Source organism: Hyaena hyaena, unplaced genomic scaffold (assembly GCF_003009895.1).
Source record: "Hyaena hyaena isolate Hyena2069 unplaced genomic scaffold, ASM300989v1 scaffold_748, whole genome shotgun sequence".
In the NCBI taxonomy this organism is placed as follows: Eukaryota; Metazoa; Chordata; class Mammalia; order Carnivora; family Hyaenidae; genus Hyaena; species Hyaena hyaena.
The window spans coordinates 20,714-38,504 of NW_024081382.1; the positions used below are offsets into that span (position 1 = coordinate 20,714).

The 17,791-nt window shown below is 42.1% G+C and overlaps 1 protein-coding gene across 1 annotated transcript in view; it reads left to right on the forward strand.

Moving 5' to 3' along the window:
- Positions 1 to 17,791, forward strand: part of CYRIA (CYFIP related Rac1 interactor A) — a 36,419-nt gene that overhangs the window by 9,521 nt on the left and 9,107 nt on the right. The window contains exons 3-9 of the mRNA XM_039218319.1: positions 11,474 to 11,595; positions 12,835 to 12,940; positions 14,765 to 14,901; positions 15,360 to 15,437; positions 15,617 to 15,733; positions 15,823 to 15,902; positions 17,399 to 17,525. Of these exons, the coding sequence (XP_039074250.1) occupies positions 11,474 to 11,595; positions 12,835 to 12,940; positions 14,765 to 14,901; positions 15,360 to 15,437; positions 15,617 to 15,733; positions 15,823 to 15,902; positions 17,399 to 17,525 (767 nt within the window). The remainder of the gene's footprint in view (positions 1 to 11,473; positions 11,596 to 12,834; positions 12,941 to 14,764; positions 14,902 to 15,359; positions 15,438 to 15,616; positions 15,734 to 15,822; positions 15,903 to 17,398; positions 17,526 to 17,791) is intronic.

A 17,791-nucleotide genomic window follows, 5' to 3' on the forward strand; every position in this document is an offset into this window, starting at 1 on the left:
TCGAGCCCCGTGTCAGACTCTGTGCTAACAGCTCAGGGCCTGGAGCCTGCTTCCGATTCTGTCTCCCTCCTCTCTCTTTCTCTCTGTCCCTCTCCTGCTCATGCTCTGTCTCTCTCCTTCAAAATAAACATTAAAAAAATAGAAAACAAAAACAAAAAAAGAAAGCTGAACTCGCTGAGGGAAAACTAGAAAGCAGACAGAGTTGGTCATGTGGAAATGTTAGGTGAGCTGATGCTTCAAGGGAGGTTGATTAGTTGGAGGACCAGGAAAAGAGACTACATTGTAGAGGAAGGAGAACATCTCACTAAACCTAGACTAACCAGGGCCTGGACTTCACCACTCAGGTTTGCAAACCAGCACTTAGCCCTGTGTTGAGCATGGAACACTGATCACCAAACAAAGCCTTAGTAACAGATGCTGGCCCTGTGAAGGAATGGAATAAACCCGCTAGATTGAGGCAGTCTGGAGATCACAGACAATAAAGAAGGAGGGAATGTAAATGGAGTCACATGTTGCTGAGTGGTCAGGATGGGTAAGGCTTGGAAAGGGAATGGCAAACTGGCCAGTGAGCTGACCCGCTGCTGTTACCACTAGAAAAACAGATTCAGGATTTATTGCTTTGAGTATGGAGGCTGGATTGCAAAGGGTTAAGGAGAAAGAAGGGGAGAGTAGAAGGAAGGCCAAGCAGCATGTAGCAACAGCTTAAATGAATTTGGCACCTCTGCTCTGAGTACTGAATATTCTTTTTGAAGTCAGTGATGGAATATAATTGAACTGGGTCAAATAGATATAATTAAGCTGGGTCAAAATATAATACAAAATTAGACACATCTGTCCCAAGGTTTTCCAGTTGTGTAGATTTAATTTAAATTCTTGCCTGACCTTTGCAATGAGTTCTGCACCCTTTGCTCACATTTCTACCCAACCACTTAACATCTTTTTTATTGTTTTATTTTTCAACCCACTACTTTTTTTTTTTTTTCCTTTTTCTGTCTCTACTTCTGTCATATTTCCATTTCGTCTTTGAAGGCTGGGAGACAGAGGGGGAATAAAATGCAACCAAATCTTGCATGAATGATGGTTTGGGGGACGGTGCACGGAAGATGTATGCCTGAAGGTCTGTTGACGATTGTTCAATTGAATCCACTCGTTAATGGCACCCAAAGTGGGCAGCAGACGTTAGCCTTTCAGTGAAATAATTCCAGTGATTCCCAGACTGAAGTGATCATTAGAAACATCTGGTCGATAGAGTTTTTACCTAGTTGTAAAAATTCTGATTCAGTGGTCTGGTTCCAGGGATCTGCTTTTGCCCACATCTTCCAGGTGGTTCTGATGATCAACCAGTTTGGGAACCACATTTAACCAATGCATCCAAGTGAGATACTAACTGACCCTAGGGACTGGGACAGGGGATGTAACCAAGCGACCTTCCCAAGATCCAGAGCTGAGGTCTCTGGAATTGGTCACAGAGAACTCCTTTTAGTTCTTATTGCCCTGTTTTTCCCTTGCCACATAGGCAGTAGAGAGGTAGCCATTAATCAGACCTATGACTCTAGAATGGCCCACTTCCTCAGTCCTTCATACAGTATCTGCCTTGGACAAGTGGAAGCTCTCCAAGACAGGTCAAAGTTCAAGTAGACTAAAATCTATGCAAGGTCACCTTGCTCAAAGACACTGTTTCAGTAAACAACTCTATCTATCAAAATATTCCATAGGGTTCTGAGTAGATGTTTTTCCAAAGAAGAAGATAAACAAATGACCAATCAGCACAGGAAAAAAAAAAAAATTCGCTATCATTAGCCAAGAGGGAAACGCAAACCTAAACCTTGAGATAGCACTTCACAAGAGAGATAATAAAAGTGTTGGTTGAGAGTAGTGCCAGGGTGGCTCAGTTGGTTGAGCTTCTGACTCTGGAATTCGGCTCAGGTCATGATTTCACAGTTTTGTGAGTTTGAGCCCAGCATTGGGCTCTGGAGCTTGCTTGAGAGTCTCCCTCTTTCTCTGTACCTTCCCCACTTGCACTCTCTCTGTTTCTCTCAAAATAAATAAACTTTAGAAAAGTGTTGGTGAAGATATGAAGAAATTGGAACCCTCATACACTGCTGGTGGGAATGGAAAACGGTGCAGATGGTTTGCAAAACAGTTTGGCAGTTCTCCAAACACTAAACATAAAGTTACCTCTGACCCAGTGATTCTACTCCTAGGTATATACCCAAGGGAAATGAAAACATATATCCACACAGAAACTTGTACATAAATATTCATAGTAACATTATTTATAATAGCCAAAAAGTGGAAACAACCCATGTGCCTATCAAGTCATGAGTAGGCAAATAAAGTGTGGTGTATCCATTCACTTAAATATTAGTAAGCAATAAAAGCTAAAGAGCTGATAGATGGAAATATTGAAATATTTATACTAAGTTAAAAAAAGTCACAAAAGAGCACATATTGTATAATTCAATTTATGGGGAAATGTCTAGATTAGGCAAATCTACAGAGATAAAAGGTTCACTCGTGGTTATCAGGACCTGGGGATTTTGGGAAGAAATGGGAAATTGCTAACGAGTACAAAGTTGTTTGAAGAGTAAAGGAAATATTTTAATACTGATGATGTTGATGGTCGTACAACAATGGCAATATACTAAAAAATCACTGAAATGTCTAATTGGGATGGGTGAATTATATCATAATAAGGCTGTTACAATAATAATTAATAATAATAATAAGCTTCTTTTGGAAAATTTGATTTCTTGCTTCTGGTTAATTCTGAAGCCATCCCGTCTGCTCAGAATAGATAATTCCTGTTCTTTGTCTGACTGTTCCACTTTTAAAAATGTATATTTATTGAGGCATGATTTATATGCACTGAAATGTACAAGTCTTAAGTGTATATTTCAATCCATTTTGACAAATACCACGCTCGTCAAGACAGGATATTTCACTCCAGAGAGTTCCTCTTCTCTGTGCCTCTTCTCTGACAATCCCCTGCCCCTGACCCAGAAACAACTACTGGTCAGATCTGATTTATACCTCAAAGATTAATTTAGCTAATCTATAAAGTCTTGAACTTGACAGATATGGAATTCTATAGTATATGCTTTGTGGAATCTTTTTCTTCTCCCACACAATATTTTTTGCTATCCAACCGTATAATTACATGTATCTAATTTGTTCCCCTTTTGTGCTGAATACTCTTATTGTAGGAGAGTTTGTGTATTCATTCCCTATTGATTAACACCTAGACTTCTTCCAGTTTGGGGCTACTATGAGTAAACATGCTGTGAACATTCTTGTAGAATTCTTGTGTGCGTCATTTCTCTTGCATAAATACCAAAGAGTAGATTTGCTGGGTCAGTTATAGGCAACTTTTCAAGACAGTGTCAAATAGTTTTCTGAATGGGATGTACTAATTTCCATTCTTGCATAAATATCGAAGAGTAGATTTGCTGGGTCAGTTATATGCAACTTTTCAAGACAGTGTCAAATAGTTTTCTGAATGGGATGTACTAATTTCCATTCTGGCCAGCAATGTAGCCTTCACGGACTCCACGTCTTCCCCACCTTAGCATCATCAGTCTTTTCCCTTGTAGCTAGTCTAGTGGCTGTGGGATGTTTTCTCCCTGTGGTTCTATTTTCCATTTCCATGAAACTGATAATGTTGAACGCTTTTTCATGTGCCTATGGAATATTTGCCTAGCATTTTTAGAATATATTGACCACTCAGGTCTTCTACCTATTTTTAATTAGGTTGTTTTTCTTTGTATCACTAAGCTGTAGTAGTTCCTTACTGTGTTCTGGATACCTGCCATCTGGGAGATAATAGCTTGCAAATGTTTTCACTCATTCAGTGCCTTTGCCTTTTTATTTTCTTGACGTTGCATGAACAGAAATTTTAAATTTTGATGCAGTGTGATTTAAGATTGTTTCCTTTTGCACGAAGTACATACTTTAACCAACTTGATAATAAACTATTTGTAAAAAAAAAAAAAAAAGTTTAATAAATAAATTAATTTAAAAAAAATCATGGCCGGAGCACCTGGCTAACTCAGTCGTTCCAGCTGGTTAAGTTTCTGACTTCGGCTCAGGTCATAATCTTGCAGTTTGCGTGAGTTTGAGCCCCACATCAGGCTCTGTGCTGACAGCTCAGAGCCCGGAGCTTGCTTCGGATCTGTGTCTCCCTCTCTCTCTCTTTCCCTTCCCCTCCCCCGCTCGTGCTCTGTCTCTCAAAAATAAAAACATTAAAAAAAAAAAAAAAAAAAGAAATCATGGCCTACCCCAACATCCTAAAGACAATCTATTGCTTCCTTCTGGAAGTTCTAGAAATTTAAGCTTTAAATTAGGTCAGTGGCCAGTCTTGAACTGATTTGTGTTTATTTTGTGAGAGTTTATTTTTTTTCATGTGTTATCAGCTTATTGTAGCACAAGTAGATTGCTTGAATGCTCTTATCAAAATCAGTTAACTGTAATATGTTTGGCCTTCTGTTCTCTCTCATTGCTTTATTGATCCTTTTCACCAGTTAATACCTAAATATAACAAGTAATAAGTCTCAAATCAAGAAAAATAAGTCCTTCAGAGTTGTTGTTCATTTTCAAGATTGCCTTGACTACTCTAGCTCTTTTGCTTTTCTAAATAAATTTTAAATTAAATTTTCAATGTTTTAACAATCTTTCTGGGATATTGATTATAATGATATTAAATCCATAGATCAATTTGAGGAAAATTGACATCTAGACGATATTGATTCTCTTCCTTAAGACTACGGTATATCTTTCCATTTGTTTAGATATTCTTTAATTTCACTTAGCACCACTTTATAGTTTTTAGAGGTCTTGCTTATCTTTTGTTAAGTATATCTTCAAGCATTTTATATTTTGACCCTAACGGCTTTTTTATGCTTATGGTTTCTAAGGCATGTTTCCCCATCCAATCTGTGCCGTTATCTTCACAGTGTGGTTCTTGTTAACAACGCATAGTTGGATCTAGCTTTTCCATCCATGCTGATCACATCTACCTTTTCACTGGAGTTCGTTAGTCCATGTACATTTAATTAATGTTTGTATTTGAGCCTGTCTTGATGTTGATTTCTATTTGTTGAATTTGCTCTTTGTTTTTCTCTGAACCTTTGAAACATAATTGATTAAATAGAATAATTTTGGTATTCTCTTTTATCTCTTCTGTTGGCTTTTTAGTTCTACCTCTTAGTATTTATTGTCAGAGAGATTATGATATACACCTTCAATTTACTGCAATCTCTCTTCTAAATGAATTCTTCATTTCATGAAGAATTCAAGAATCTTTTCCCAGCATACCCCCCACCACCCTCGCTCTACTCTTGTGCCTTTCCTGTTTCGCTTCGACATCTGCTATAAACTCCCCATTTGCCATGTGGGGTGGTGGTGTTTTTCTTTTACTTTGAACCCTCAATAGCGTGTGTGTGTGTTTGCGCGCGCGCGATTTAAATAGATCTTTTGTATTTACTGACATGTTTACTTGTTCCGGTGTCCTCCATGCCTTCTTACATAACTGGGTGTCTTTGCTGTCAATTCACTTCAGCATGAAGAACTTCCCTGCCGAGAGGATTTGGATGACATCTTATGCTTATATCACTGTGTATCCGGTGTCCGGCAGAGGGCTGGGCCTGAAGTCTAAGCTTCGAAACTTTTTTTTTTTTTTTTGTATTCATGCTAATTCGGTAATTATATGCAGAGCATCTCCTGTATTGTAGCATCAGACAGGAACCACAGGAGTGGGGGTGAGATCTCAGGGGGCACAGAGGCGGGGAGGGATGACATAGGGCATATAAATATAGGAGCATTAGGAGGACATGCCCTCTTCTTCAAAAGCTATTATAATTTTTAGTGCGGAGAGAAGATGCAAGCACTTGGAATAGATAGTGGTACAGGTATTTCAGAAGCCTGCTATAGAATGGAGAGCAGGTGATGGGTTAGGCAAAAGAGAAAATACAGGAAGTCTAGGGCCGAGCTGAACAAAGGTTTCTCGGCAGACCATAACCAAGAAATGATTTTCTTAGAAGACACATGCACCTTTATGAGCAAACCAAGAACAATACCAGTGGCCATGGGTTGGGGGTGGGAGTAGTTGGGAAAGAAATCCTAAAGCCTCCAAGCCATTGTACTCTCAGAAAGGCTCTGAATATTTTGATCTATTGGGACTATGGTCTCTTACTTTTGAAAAGAAGGAGGAATGTCAGATCAGCTGCTCATCTGTGAAGATTTTGCTGATGCAAGCTACTTCATGCCACTACTGAGCTCTTTCTTCATCCCTCCTTCTCTGGTGCCCTCACTTCTGCTAAGGCTGTTCAGAAGAGGCTAAATACTTTGGGGAGAGGAAAGTGGGGAAATAGATTTTTCTGGTCACTTTACAAATGAAACAAACAAACAAGCAAACCAAAGACAACAGAACAGACCTGGACAGCAATGTATTTATGCCAACGTAAAAATTCAGTCATTAAGTTCATTAAATTTAATCATCCCATTAAATTCATTAAATTTCCAATACTTTTTCTCTTTAAATGCTTTTTATCTTTGTCAACATCCTTCTATCAGCACAGGTCATAATCCCCACAAGACCAGATAGAGAGAGGACAGGGCTTTTGTCAATGTCCCTCTTTTTACCAAGTAACCTGAGAACCAGAAAGATGAACTGATTGGCCCTGAGGTCTCATATGCAGTGAGTGGCAAATGTGGCAGCAGAGACTGAGTCTCAAAACTCTCTGTCCTCGGAGTCCCCTCCTCCTGTGACGTCACAGGGATCCCACTACGTGGAGATGAAGTAGATGAGCCTTCAAGCTTCAACCCTTCCTGCTTTATGCAGCAACTCATCGGAAATTCCATAGGAGTGGGCTCTGGGCTCTGGTGCAGGATGACTATAGCTCCTGTACAAATAAATATGTCAGCCCAGTCACACACATTTTCCAATGGACCTTTGCAATTTTATGGGGTTTCTGTAAGCAGTTAGCATTCTGCTGTAAATCATTACCACTTTATATCCCTGAAAGTTAATCATAGATAATTAGCTGTGTATCTTAGTTTATCCTTAAGAGGAGAGAGGTGGAGAAGTAAGGACGTGGTGGAAAAGAAGAGCTATGGATTTAATCTATGGCTTTGGCAAATCTTTGTGCTGTACCTTTCTTCACTGTTTATACACCAGCTGGCGGGGTGCAGAGATACCAATATATCCTATTGATGAAAGGCCAGAGCCTTGCTTCAACACCAGTGACATCTCCAAATAAATTGTGTCTTCTTCTCACATTATCTTCAGTTAATTTGTTTGAGTCTCTGTCAGGTTTTCCATACAGTCCTGAAAAGGTTGTTAGGAGAAGGTATGTGTGATGCTTGTGAAGACAGAGTGTGTTGTTGCCTGATGTACAAAGATAAGAACACTTTGATTTGAGAGCCTTACTCTGGTTTGTGCCCTGGGGTATGTTCACCAAAGATGTTCCTTCCTGACAAGCATAGCACTCAGCCACCTTCCTCTCCATCCACACAGTGGAATGTTAGGCATTCTGCTCTCAGTAAACATCACAGTCCTTCACGGCAAATCCTCCACCTGACCCGGGTGACACCGGAATCCTGGCAGTTAATATCCACAATCACTAGCAAATTGAGCCAGAGGAGGATAAATAGATCCCCTGTAAACAAAATGAATACTGCTTCGCTATCTTCATTGATAAGAGGGTATTTTTCCATTAAAAATTCTAGGCACTTGGAATCCTCGATTTCTTGACAATGTATGTAAGGTCACAGTGCACATGATACATTTTCATACCTTCCCACGATAGCAAGTCCAGAACAGGGGTTTAAATCATCCCCTGGGGAATGACTTGGATAGGCTGGAGCCAGAGCTTCTCGAAGTATTGGTTTCTGAAATTGCCTGTGTAAATCACAGGGTGTTTTTTTTTTTTTTGTTTTTGTTTTTTTTAACAGCTTCATTGTCAGACAAGAGCAGCCCAGCTTGATGTAACTGTTGTTCTCAATGGCAATGAAATAATTGACAGTGATTAGATTTTAGAATGTGATTCTTGGAAGAAACATCACCGAGAGATTCCTTCACTACCACTGACAATAAGGACTCATTTCTGTCAGTAATGTTATGGTGGGCATATGCGTGTGTGTGCATCTTTGACAAAAGGTCGATCTTTGTGTTAAAAATAGAAAAACAAAACCATCATTCAGATTTCCTGTTCACTTAGCAAGTGCTTTAGGAGGTTGCTGATAAGTTAAATATCAACATACCTTTTCAAGCACCAATTTTGCAAGATGTTTCTCTCTGACATCTGAAGACACCACATGTTTTTAAAACATGGGTGCCCACCGAATCTGAATATGGAGAATACCGAAAGCAAAGACACCAAAGCATCTTAAAGGGATATTCTAGAAAACAAATGATAACAGCCTTAAAATTGGGATGGTCAACCTAAGTGCAGGTTTTCACTCAACAAATATCCTGATAGTGTGTGAACCACACTGAAGAGACCTTGAGGCTGTAGATAAATGAAGGATGATTTAAAAACACAAGTGTTAATGAAAGTGTGACTAGCCAATTTGATTGTAGATAGATAGGTATAGATCTAGACGTAGATGATAGAGATAGATAAACGGTAGCAGTGAGAGAGGTAACAGTATGGAAGCCATTTGGGAGGAAGAGACAGAGGAGAGGATCCAGAAGTAATAGGATCTTCACTTCTTTCACTGCTTCCCAACACCCCAATTCTCTACCACCTGGTCAATGTCCTCATTTATTTATTGAGTCTTGACATATGTATTGAGTGTCTCCGATGGGTAAGACACATGGAGGCACTGAGAATAAAAATACAGACTCTGTCTCCAGAGACCTCCAAATACAAGGACAAGCAGAAAAATCATAAAATGTAGTGTGAGTAATAAATCGTTCATTCAGCGCTTTTATTCAGCACATCTTTCTTTTTTTTTTAATTTTCTTTTAATGTTTTATTTATTTCTAGGAGAGAGAGAGAGAGAGACAGCATGAGCAGGGGAGGGTCAGAGAGAGAGGGAGTCACAGACTGAAACAGGCTCCAGGCTCTGAGCTGGCAGTCAGCACAGAGCCCAAGGCGGGGCTCGAACCCACGAACCGCGAGATCATGACCTAAGCGAAAGTCGGACGCTTAACCGACTAAGCCACCCAGGTGCCCCTCAGCACATCTTTCTTGAGCATACAGTATGTACCAGGCATTGCCCTAGGTCCTGGAGATTTAGTGAAACAAATAAGGCCAGAGTCCTGCAGCCTAATGGATCAGATTCTCATTAATTAGTCCTGGCTGTCTAATCACTTAGCTGGGGGATCAGAATAGATTGAATCATGAACTTCCATAGGTAGATGAGCCAATGCCAATGTCACTTAGGGTGACACAGTCCTCTTTCTATTTGAAAAAGCAAACAGACAGACAGATTAGAGCTTCTCCCAGTCTGGGCTCTCCACCCTGGAAATCGACCCCACTTGTGATTTGAGTCCCCAGAAGGCAGGAACCATCAAGGGCCTCATTGTTAGCCGGAAGAGGGGACCTCGGTTCCATGACCTGTGGGTCTCTGCCATGTTCTTCAGGTTGCACTCCCTGTGGCCTTCCAGCCAGCCAGCTCAAACCCATCCTTTATCTTGAGCGATTTTCTCTCCTCCAAGACCACACTCATCTTCTTCTCTGAATCCTGGTGCACGTGCACTTCAGTCCTTACCCTTTCTCTCATCGAAATCCATCTCATTCCTAAAAGGCAGAGTTTGCAAAATATCTGGATAGTCTATGAGGACCTGGGATTTTTCTTTCTAATGAGAACTCTCAGGCACTGATGATTTCCATCCTTCATTTCCCAGGTAACTCTACCAATTTCTTAGGTCTTAGCAGGACACGGTAAGGAAAATGATCTAAAAATGGGCATCTTTTCTCAAAGGTCTGGCCTCAGATTAGCATAGGCCCCAGCAGATGGCGACCAAAGCAGAAGCAGCCACATCTGGCCCAACTCTTTAGCATAGGCCCCAGCAGATGGCGACCAAAGCAGAAGCAGCCACATCTGGCCCAACCCTTAGCCTGATACTCAGCCCTACTGTGAGCCCCATCAGCATGCCAGTGCCTTGCCTCAGTGTCACTGAGCTCGGGAATTCTGCCCCTTATACTCCCAGGGTAACACCAGTGAATTATTTCCTTTCTCAGGATCAGCTCCCACCAAGACCAGTGAAGACTAGGATTTGATCTGGGAAGTGTTACACCAGACGTAACTCTAACGTACCCTTTCATGAGTGGGGTCTCCTGGGAGAAGTCACTACCTTAGGACTTGGATTTTTGAAAACAAATTTTTAAGAGGTGACATCTATCCCCTTTGTGTTAGCAACGCCTTTGTTTGGGATGGAGGTTACTTTCCTGACTCGCCTGGGCACGTAACCTATTTTATGGGCATTGTGAGATTTCCCACCATTCGACTTCTGCCTACCAACCCCCACAAAATACTCATGGGGCCATGAACATATATTAACTACAGCAATATAATCAAGTGGGAATTTAGAGTTAAGGGGATGCTTCTGTGGTTATTAGAATATGTTCTTCTTTTATGTAAGCCTGAATGTGTCCCTTATTCTTGTGAGTAGCATTTACAGTCAAGACCAAAACTGAACAGTACAAGGCCTCTTTAAAACAAACCTCCTGTGGGGCGCCTGGGTGGCTCAGTCGGTTAAGTGTCCGACTTCGGCTCAAGTCATGATCTCACAGTTCTTGAGTTCAAGCCCTGCGTCAGGCTCTGTGCTGACAGCTAGCTCAGAGCCTGGAGCCTGTTTCAGATTCTGTATCTCCCTCTCTCTCTGACCCTCCCCTGCTCACGCTGTCTCTCTCTCAGAAATAAATAAAACATTAGAAAAAAGTTTTTTTTTAAAAAAAACAAACCTGCTGTACTTCTTGAGTTCATGTTCATTGGTACATCTCAATACTTTCTCCATATCATTGTGTCAGAAAGACACATCTCCGTCATGGCTCTGAAGGATTATCTAATATTTTAAGCTTATTTTTTATATGGAAATATAAAGGGGACTATTTTTCCTGTCTGTACTCAGATTCACAGATTTTTAGTCGTAACAGAAATACTCAGTAGCTTCTCCTATTAAATGTGGACCCCAAAAGACAACATTTATTCCTTCTGTCATCCAGTTAACCGCGTGGCACATAATAATTGGTGTGCAGAAAGCATGTTCTACACAAATAACATGCCTGCAGTCATTCCAACATGCTTGGTTTAGCGTGTGCAGAGAGACCGATGACTGTTTTGAACTAAGTAGTGCACGGAAGTTGTGTTAGTCGCCTTTCCTAGGAGCTTGTTGTGTCAACGGGTAAAGACCAGACGTATAGGAATCAAAGAGGACTGCCGTGCAGGTAGAACTGAATGCTGATCTTCCTCCCAAGCTGGCTGTAAACACAAGCCCTCTGTGTCTTTTGGTTTCCCTTCTGCCCAGATGCACAGCCCACGGAAGGAGAGAGGGAAATATGGAACCAGATTAGCGCCGTCCTCCAGGATTCTGAGAGCATCCTCGCAGACCTGCAAGCTTACAAGGGCGCGGGGCCGGAGATCCGAGATGTATGTCAATTATAACACTGAGCAGACAGCACCCTCGGAGGAGAGGGGAAACCCACACACGCACACACACCCAGCAAGATTAAGTAGTAGCCCTAGTATTTGCTAGTGTACTGGGAAGAACAAGGAGGGTAATGTGTTTTTTAAAAAAGTATGAATGGCCCCTTTTACTCTAGGACATTAATCTGAGCACACGGTGCTGTAGACCATGTCAGACATTAGCCATTCTCTTCTCAGTCGTACATTTGTTATCGCAGGACTGACGTTTAAACAACGATTTGTCAGCATGTTACTTCATTTAAGGGAAACATCCAGACAAGTCAATGGACAGCAGTTGAAGTGTAAGTCATGAGGTCCGGGCTTGCACAGACTTCCAGCATTTTGTAGTCATTTTGGCAGGTTCCACAGTATCTGAAACAACAGTCGTGATCTGTCTTGCTCTAAGTAGCCTGCAGGTCTGTCCTCTTGAAATGACTTGAGATTAAAAAAAAAAAAAAAAAAACAAACCTGAAAAACAACATCCAAAACAGAAAACAAAATTGCCAGCATGGCTTTTAAGGCTGCGCAGTGCCTTAAAGGCAAGAAACTTGATACTCCTTGTATTTGAAATAATTAGTTTTGTGGAAGTAGCAACACATAGACAAACGCACACACACGTGCACTTACAGACACAACAGCCACTGCCGCCATCCAGGAAAAACGCACCACTAACGCTCTTATCCTTAAGCTGCCGCCACCCGGACAGAAGAACATTTCTAAGAAAGTGACAGTTTCTTAAAGGTGGTTATTCTACTTAAGGGTCTCCATTACTTTAGGTAATTTAGGTAACATCACAGAACGGAAGGAACGTAATACGTATTATAGGGAAAGGAAGACATCTTCAGGATCTGCACGTCCTCATAAGCACTGGCTCGACTTTAGTAGAATCAAAACATGATGAAGGCAGGCTGAATTGCTTCCAATTAGTTTTGCGGTTTTTTTGCATTTAAAATAAGAGACACAAGATGACACAGGATATAATTGTAGGGTCATTGGCATTAGAGTCCAGTGCAAATATCTCATTCTAACTGAGCATCTTGGAAGACAGGCCCATGGACTGATGATGGCAACTTTAAGAGCAGACTAGCGAAGTAGATCAGGAATTGTGTTTTCTTCAACCCCCATCCTTTCTTGCTCTTGAGGCATTTTGACGTGGAGGTTATTGCTTCTTTTTTAAACAGATGATTTTATCACGTTTTGTAGGCGATTCAAAATCCCAACGACATTCAGCTTCAAGAAAAAGCTTGGAATGCTGTGTGCCCTCTGGTTGTGAGGCTAAAGAGATTTTATGAATTTTCCATAAGGCTAGGTGAGTATGTGTTTGCAGTTTTTATCCCGTGTGTGACGGAGTTGTGTTATGTTACGGAGTTTGAGAAAGGAGCGGGATGAGCTAGCTCGGTGCTCTGGGATGTGTCCCACATCCGCCTGCAGCTGCGCTGGGGGAGCCACTCAGGGATGACAACATTGGTTTTCATTCCCTTAAATTCATTTCAAAGTTCCTCCCTCGGTGGCAGGTTGGGGGTGTCTCCACTCTTGCGTGTCCCTCTGGTCTGGGTCTCAGGTAAGTGTCACTGTAACAGTTTTGATGTGGTCTGATCGCATTTCTAAATGACAGAGAAGTTGAAACAAACAGATCACTGCCAATCCATAAAAGAACCTGATTGGTTAGAGTCATGTGATGCATTTAATATAGTAAAACACAGGAAAAACAAACTACGTTCTGCTCTTAAGCCTTACAAGCAACCTGTATAGGTTGAGGATGGCTTTTCAGAAGCAAGAGTAAAGTCAGGTCTGCCTGACAGAAAGCTCGATGTGACCACCTGTGTGATATAACCACTCCCCCAAGAGTACAGCTTTCTGAGGACCCGTTAGTTAATATAATAGATCTAGAAAGAAGAAAGGGGTAGTCATGTTTTACTTTACTTTTTCTGTAAATGAATGCCAGATTTTAAGACTTAAACAGAGAAATCAAAATACTTTGGGAGAATAATGGCCATGATGTTGAGAGAACTGGAAGCAAAGACCCAAAGGAAGCGGTTGAATGAAATAAAATAATTTTTTAAGAAAAGAGCCTCTGAAGACTCTCAGATCTAGCTTATTCTCTGTTTCCTTTTTCTGTCTCTCCACCGTGTATATCTAGACCCCATGAACTGAAATCATAGAAAGCCACATTTTTACCAGAAGGAAAAAGATCCGCCAAGGCAGAACTGGCTAACTCAGAAGGCAGCCCATTCCCATAAATGGAAATGGCAAGAGATGTCCCTGTAAACTTGCTATAAAAGACCATTAAGAACTATAGATCAGGTGTTAGCACACTTTGCTGTAAGAGCCGATAATATTTGAGGCTTCTGGGCCATCCTATCTTTGTTGCGCCTCCTCAACGCTCCCATTGTGTCATGTTCATAGCCATCGTCCACACATTAAGGAATGGACATAAAGCATGACTATGTTTTAATAAAACTTTATTTGCAAAAATTGACAGTGGGCCAGATTTGGCCTGTCTGCCATAGTTTGGTTCCAACCCCTGCTCTCAAGGATTGGCCAGATGACTTGGTAGTGATAGAAATATGTTGAAGGAAAAACTGGAGGGGATGTGTAGAAATGGACCAGAGGATTTAATGAGACTGTTTCAGGGACAGTAATGGAGGTCGACATTACTGCAGGGGGTTTGCAGAAAAGCACCCCTGGATTAGGTTGGTTGACATGTGGGGGCAGAGAGGAGCTGGATAGGGACCCAAAGTCTTTCCCTGCAGTGCAGGTTATCTAACCATGTGTTCTGGGTCACCTCATCCCCTCTCTGTCACTAATGGCTGTCTCATACACGTGATCCCAAAACACATATCTGTGATTTCTAAATAGTGGCAAGAGTTAGCAATACTGAACAGCTGAGAGTTTGGCTGAGCTTTGAGAGACTCGGCGGAAGCCGTGTGGCCCTGGGGGTCACCTGGGAGGCAGTCTGCTCAGGCACGATAGGCTCCTTCTTCTTAGCCACACACATCACACCATACAGTTATGGCAAAAGGTGTGGAGAAGAAAGGTCATCTCTGCAGATGTCAGCAGGACCTACTAACTGTGCTTTTTGAAGGATCTCCGTGGGCCACCTCAAATATATATTAATCACTTTGACTTTCAGAAAAAGCTCTTCAGAGTTTATTAGAATCTCTGACCTGTCCGCCCTACACGCCGACCCAGCACCTGGAGAGGGAGCAGGCCCTGGCGAAAGAGTTTGCGGAAATTCTTCATTTTACCCTTCGGTTTGATGAGCTCAAGGTTAGACCGCACATGCTTAGACAACTTAACAAACTTGTCCTAACTACCTACTATGTACAGGCACTCTGCTAATGCCGTGGGGGTGGGGAATCAATGAGTAAGAGGTATCTCCTTCCCTACAGAGCCATAGAAGCTGAGAATTTGCCTGCCTTATAGTGAAAGTGATGTAGGTTGGTGGTTTTTGTACATGGAATTCAAAATCTTCCAAATGCAATAAGAGGAAGCCTTTTCAAGTATCTATTCTGATGGAAAACAAGGATTCTTTCCCTGAAATCTAGCTTATAGTAAGGGCAAGGCATTACAATAATGAGGCTCTGAGTATTTATTTTTAGCCAGAAGTTGCTTTGACTGTTACAACAAAGAGACTTCTGGTTACATAGTCTAGTATCAGAGCTCCTAACACACATCCCCCATCTGCTGTGGGGAAATGACCTTCTTTCCTCTCTTCCGAATTTCAGATGAGGAACCCAGCCATTCAGAATGACTTCAGCTACTACAGAAGGACGATAAGTCGCAACCGCATCAACAACATGCATGTGAGCCCCTGGGTCCTCCCGTCCATGTGCCCATTCTCCACATCTTCCTCTGATTTCTGCATCGGGCAGGGCACGGGGAGAAGCCAGCCCTCATCTGTAATTCCCTTTCCAGCAGACACTGTGTTAGGATTTTTGACCATCTCTTTATCAATTGCGTCTTCCCTTCTTATTTTCATTAGCTAGACATTGAGAATGAAGTCAATAATGAGATGGCCAATCGAATGTCCCTCTTCTACGCGGAAGCCACGCCAATGCTGAAAACCCTCAGCAACGCCACCATGCACTTTGTGTCCGAAGTGAGTGAAACTGAGCACCGAGGTCCTTTTTTCTTAAATACACGTAAAAGCTGCTAGCAGGACTAACCTAGTTCTGTGTCTCCACTTAGAACAAAACCCTGCCAATAGAGAACACCACAGACTGCCTCAGTACGATGACAAGTGTTTGTAAAGTCATGCTGGAAACGCCGTAAGTTCCATCAGTGGTGGCTCCGTGGTCCAGGGTTCCCCTAGACAGAGCCTGTTAATATGTTGACGATTATGATGGTGATGGTGATGACGATGATGATGGTGATGATGATGATGATGGTAACTTTGGGTCAGCACAGTAACATGGACATGTATATGATCTGAATTCATTTCATAAAGAACTCTGGGTAAGTGTAAGTCACCCCCATTTGTAGTTGAAGAAGCTGAGGTCCAAACTGGCTAACTGACTTCCCAAAAGCTGCATACCTTATTAGATGACAGAACCGGAACTCAAAGATGTTGTAGAAGGTGTGGCAGGGCCATGTGGAGGGTTGGCTTAAACGACGGGGTATTATTTTGAGTATGTGGGAGAAAAGATCTGACAGAAGATTTGGAAGAAAGAGTAGAAGCGGTTAAGACTGTTGCAAGGGTGATAATGGAGATTTCTCTCCCTCTGTCCTTCTCTTTCGCTCCCTTCCCTTCTCTCTCTGTCTCTGTCTGTCTGTCTGTCTGTCTGTCTCTCTCTCTAAGTAGTTTCTTTGTGCTTAAACTAGTTGCTAGATTTTAGAAATGGCTGACGTCATTAATGGCGAGGCAGCATGGTAATGAGGAAATACACGCCCACAAGTTAGGGGTCCAGTTATCTCTATAGCTACTTCTGTGTGCTGGTAAACACGTGGAATGGCCTGCCCGGGCCTCGGTTTCTTCCTCTGATGACGTTGCCATAATGGCCTCTGTGCTGCAGAGGGCTTGGGAGGGCCAAAGGCATCAAAAGCACCTTACAAAATGTGATGCTCTGTTCAAATGTAAGATGGTGTGTGAGTTTCAAATTTTTCACTTATACCAAAGTTAAGATTTATTCCGAGACAGAAATAGTAATCATCTTCCTTGTGGGCCCAGTGCATAATGAGATAGACGTTCAGGAAGCCTCTAAAATTATCTAGAATTATCTGAATCATTAGGGACCCTGTCAAGGTAAGTGAACAAAATTCAAACTCCACAAATGCTCCCAGCCCAGTGAATGGTACATAATTTCTTTTACGTATCTTTGCCGATCCAATTCAATCTGCAGCCTGTGTCTTAACAAAGGAAGTTACTCTGACTGGAGACATGATCGCTGCTCTGTAGAAATGAGCCTGATTCTTTCTCTCCATAATGAAGCCATTATTCTCTATAATCTTGGACAGCCAGAGGGACCTGCTATAAAATATTCAAGATTGATGGGTGGAGGGGAGTGATGTACGTGACGAGCTGGCCCGCTGAAGGGCAGAAGAGAAGAGAATTTACTGCCCTCTCATTTACCTTATTTTCACACTGAATTGCTGGTTGGATAGATTCGAGGAGAATGATCATCATGGGTTTCTTTAAGAGCGTATTAACCTGGTGGTTGCAGGTATGGGATTGCTCTCAAGAGATGATTGGAGGAGGCTAAAGTAGCCAGAAATGAACGTGCTCTGGCAAGGTAGAAACGCAGCTGCCATTCTTCCTCTCTTTCAGGGAGTACAGGAGCAGATTTACGAGCGAAGAAACGCTGATGTTCTGCATGCGGGTGATGGTGGGGGTGATCATCCTCTACGACCACGTCCATCCCGTGGGAGCTTTCTGCAAGACGTCCAAGATCGATGTAAGGATAGTTATGAACTCTGCTTTCTGAATAAGAGCTCGTTAATGTTGTGAAACAGACCTTACTTCTCTCTCTTTCTTTCTCTCTCTCTCTCTCCTTCCCTCCCTCCCTCCTCCATCCCCCATGGAGAAGGATCTCTCCAAAGTGCACGCCCCCTCATGGCAGCTATCCTCATAGCAAGAAGCCCAATCTTACTCATGTGCTCACAGCCAAACATCCAGTCAAAAAGCAGAGCAGGGCACACAGACACTAATCCCTCAGCCTGT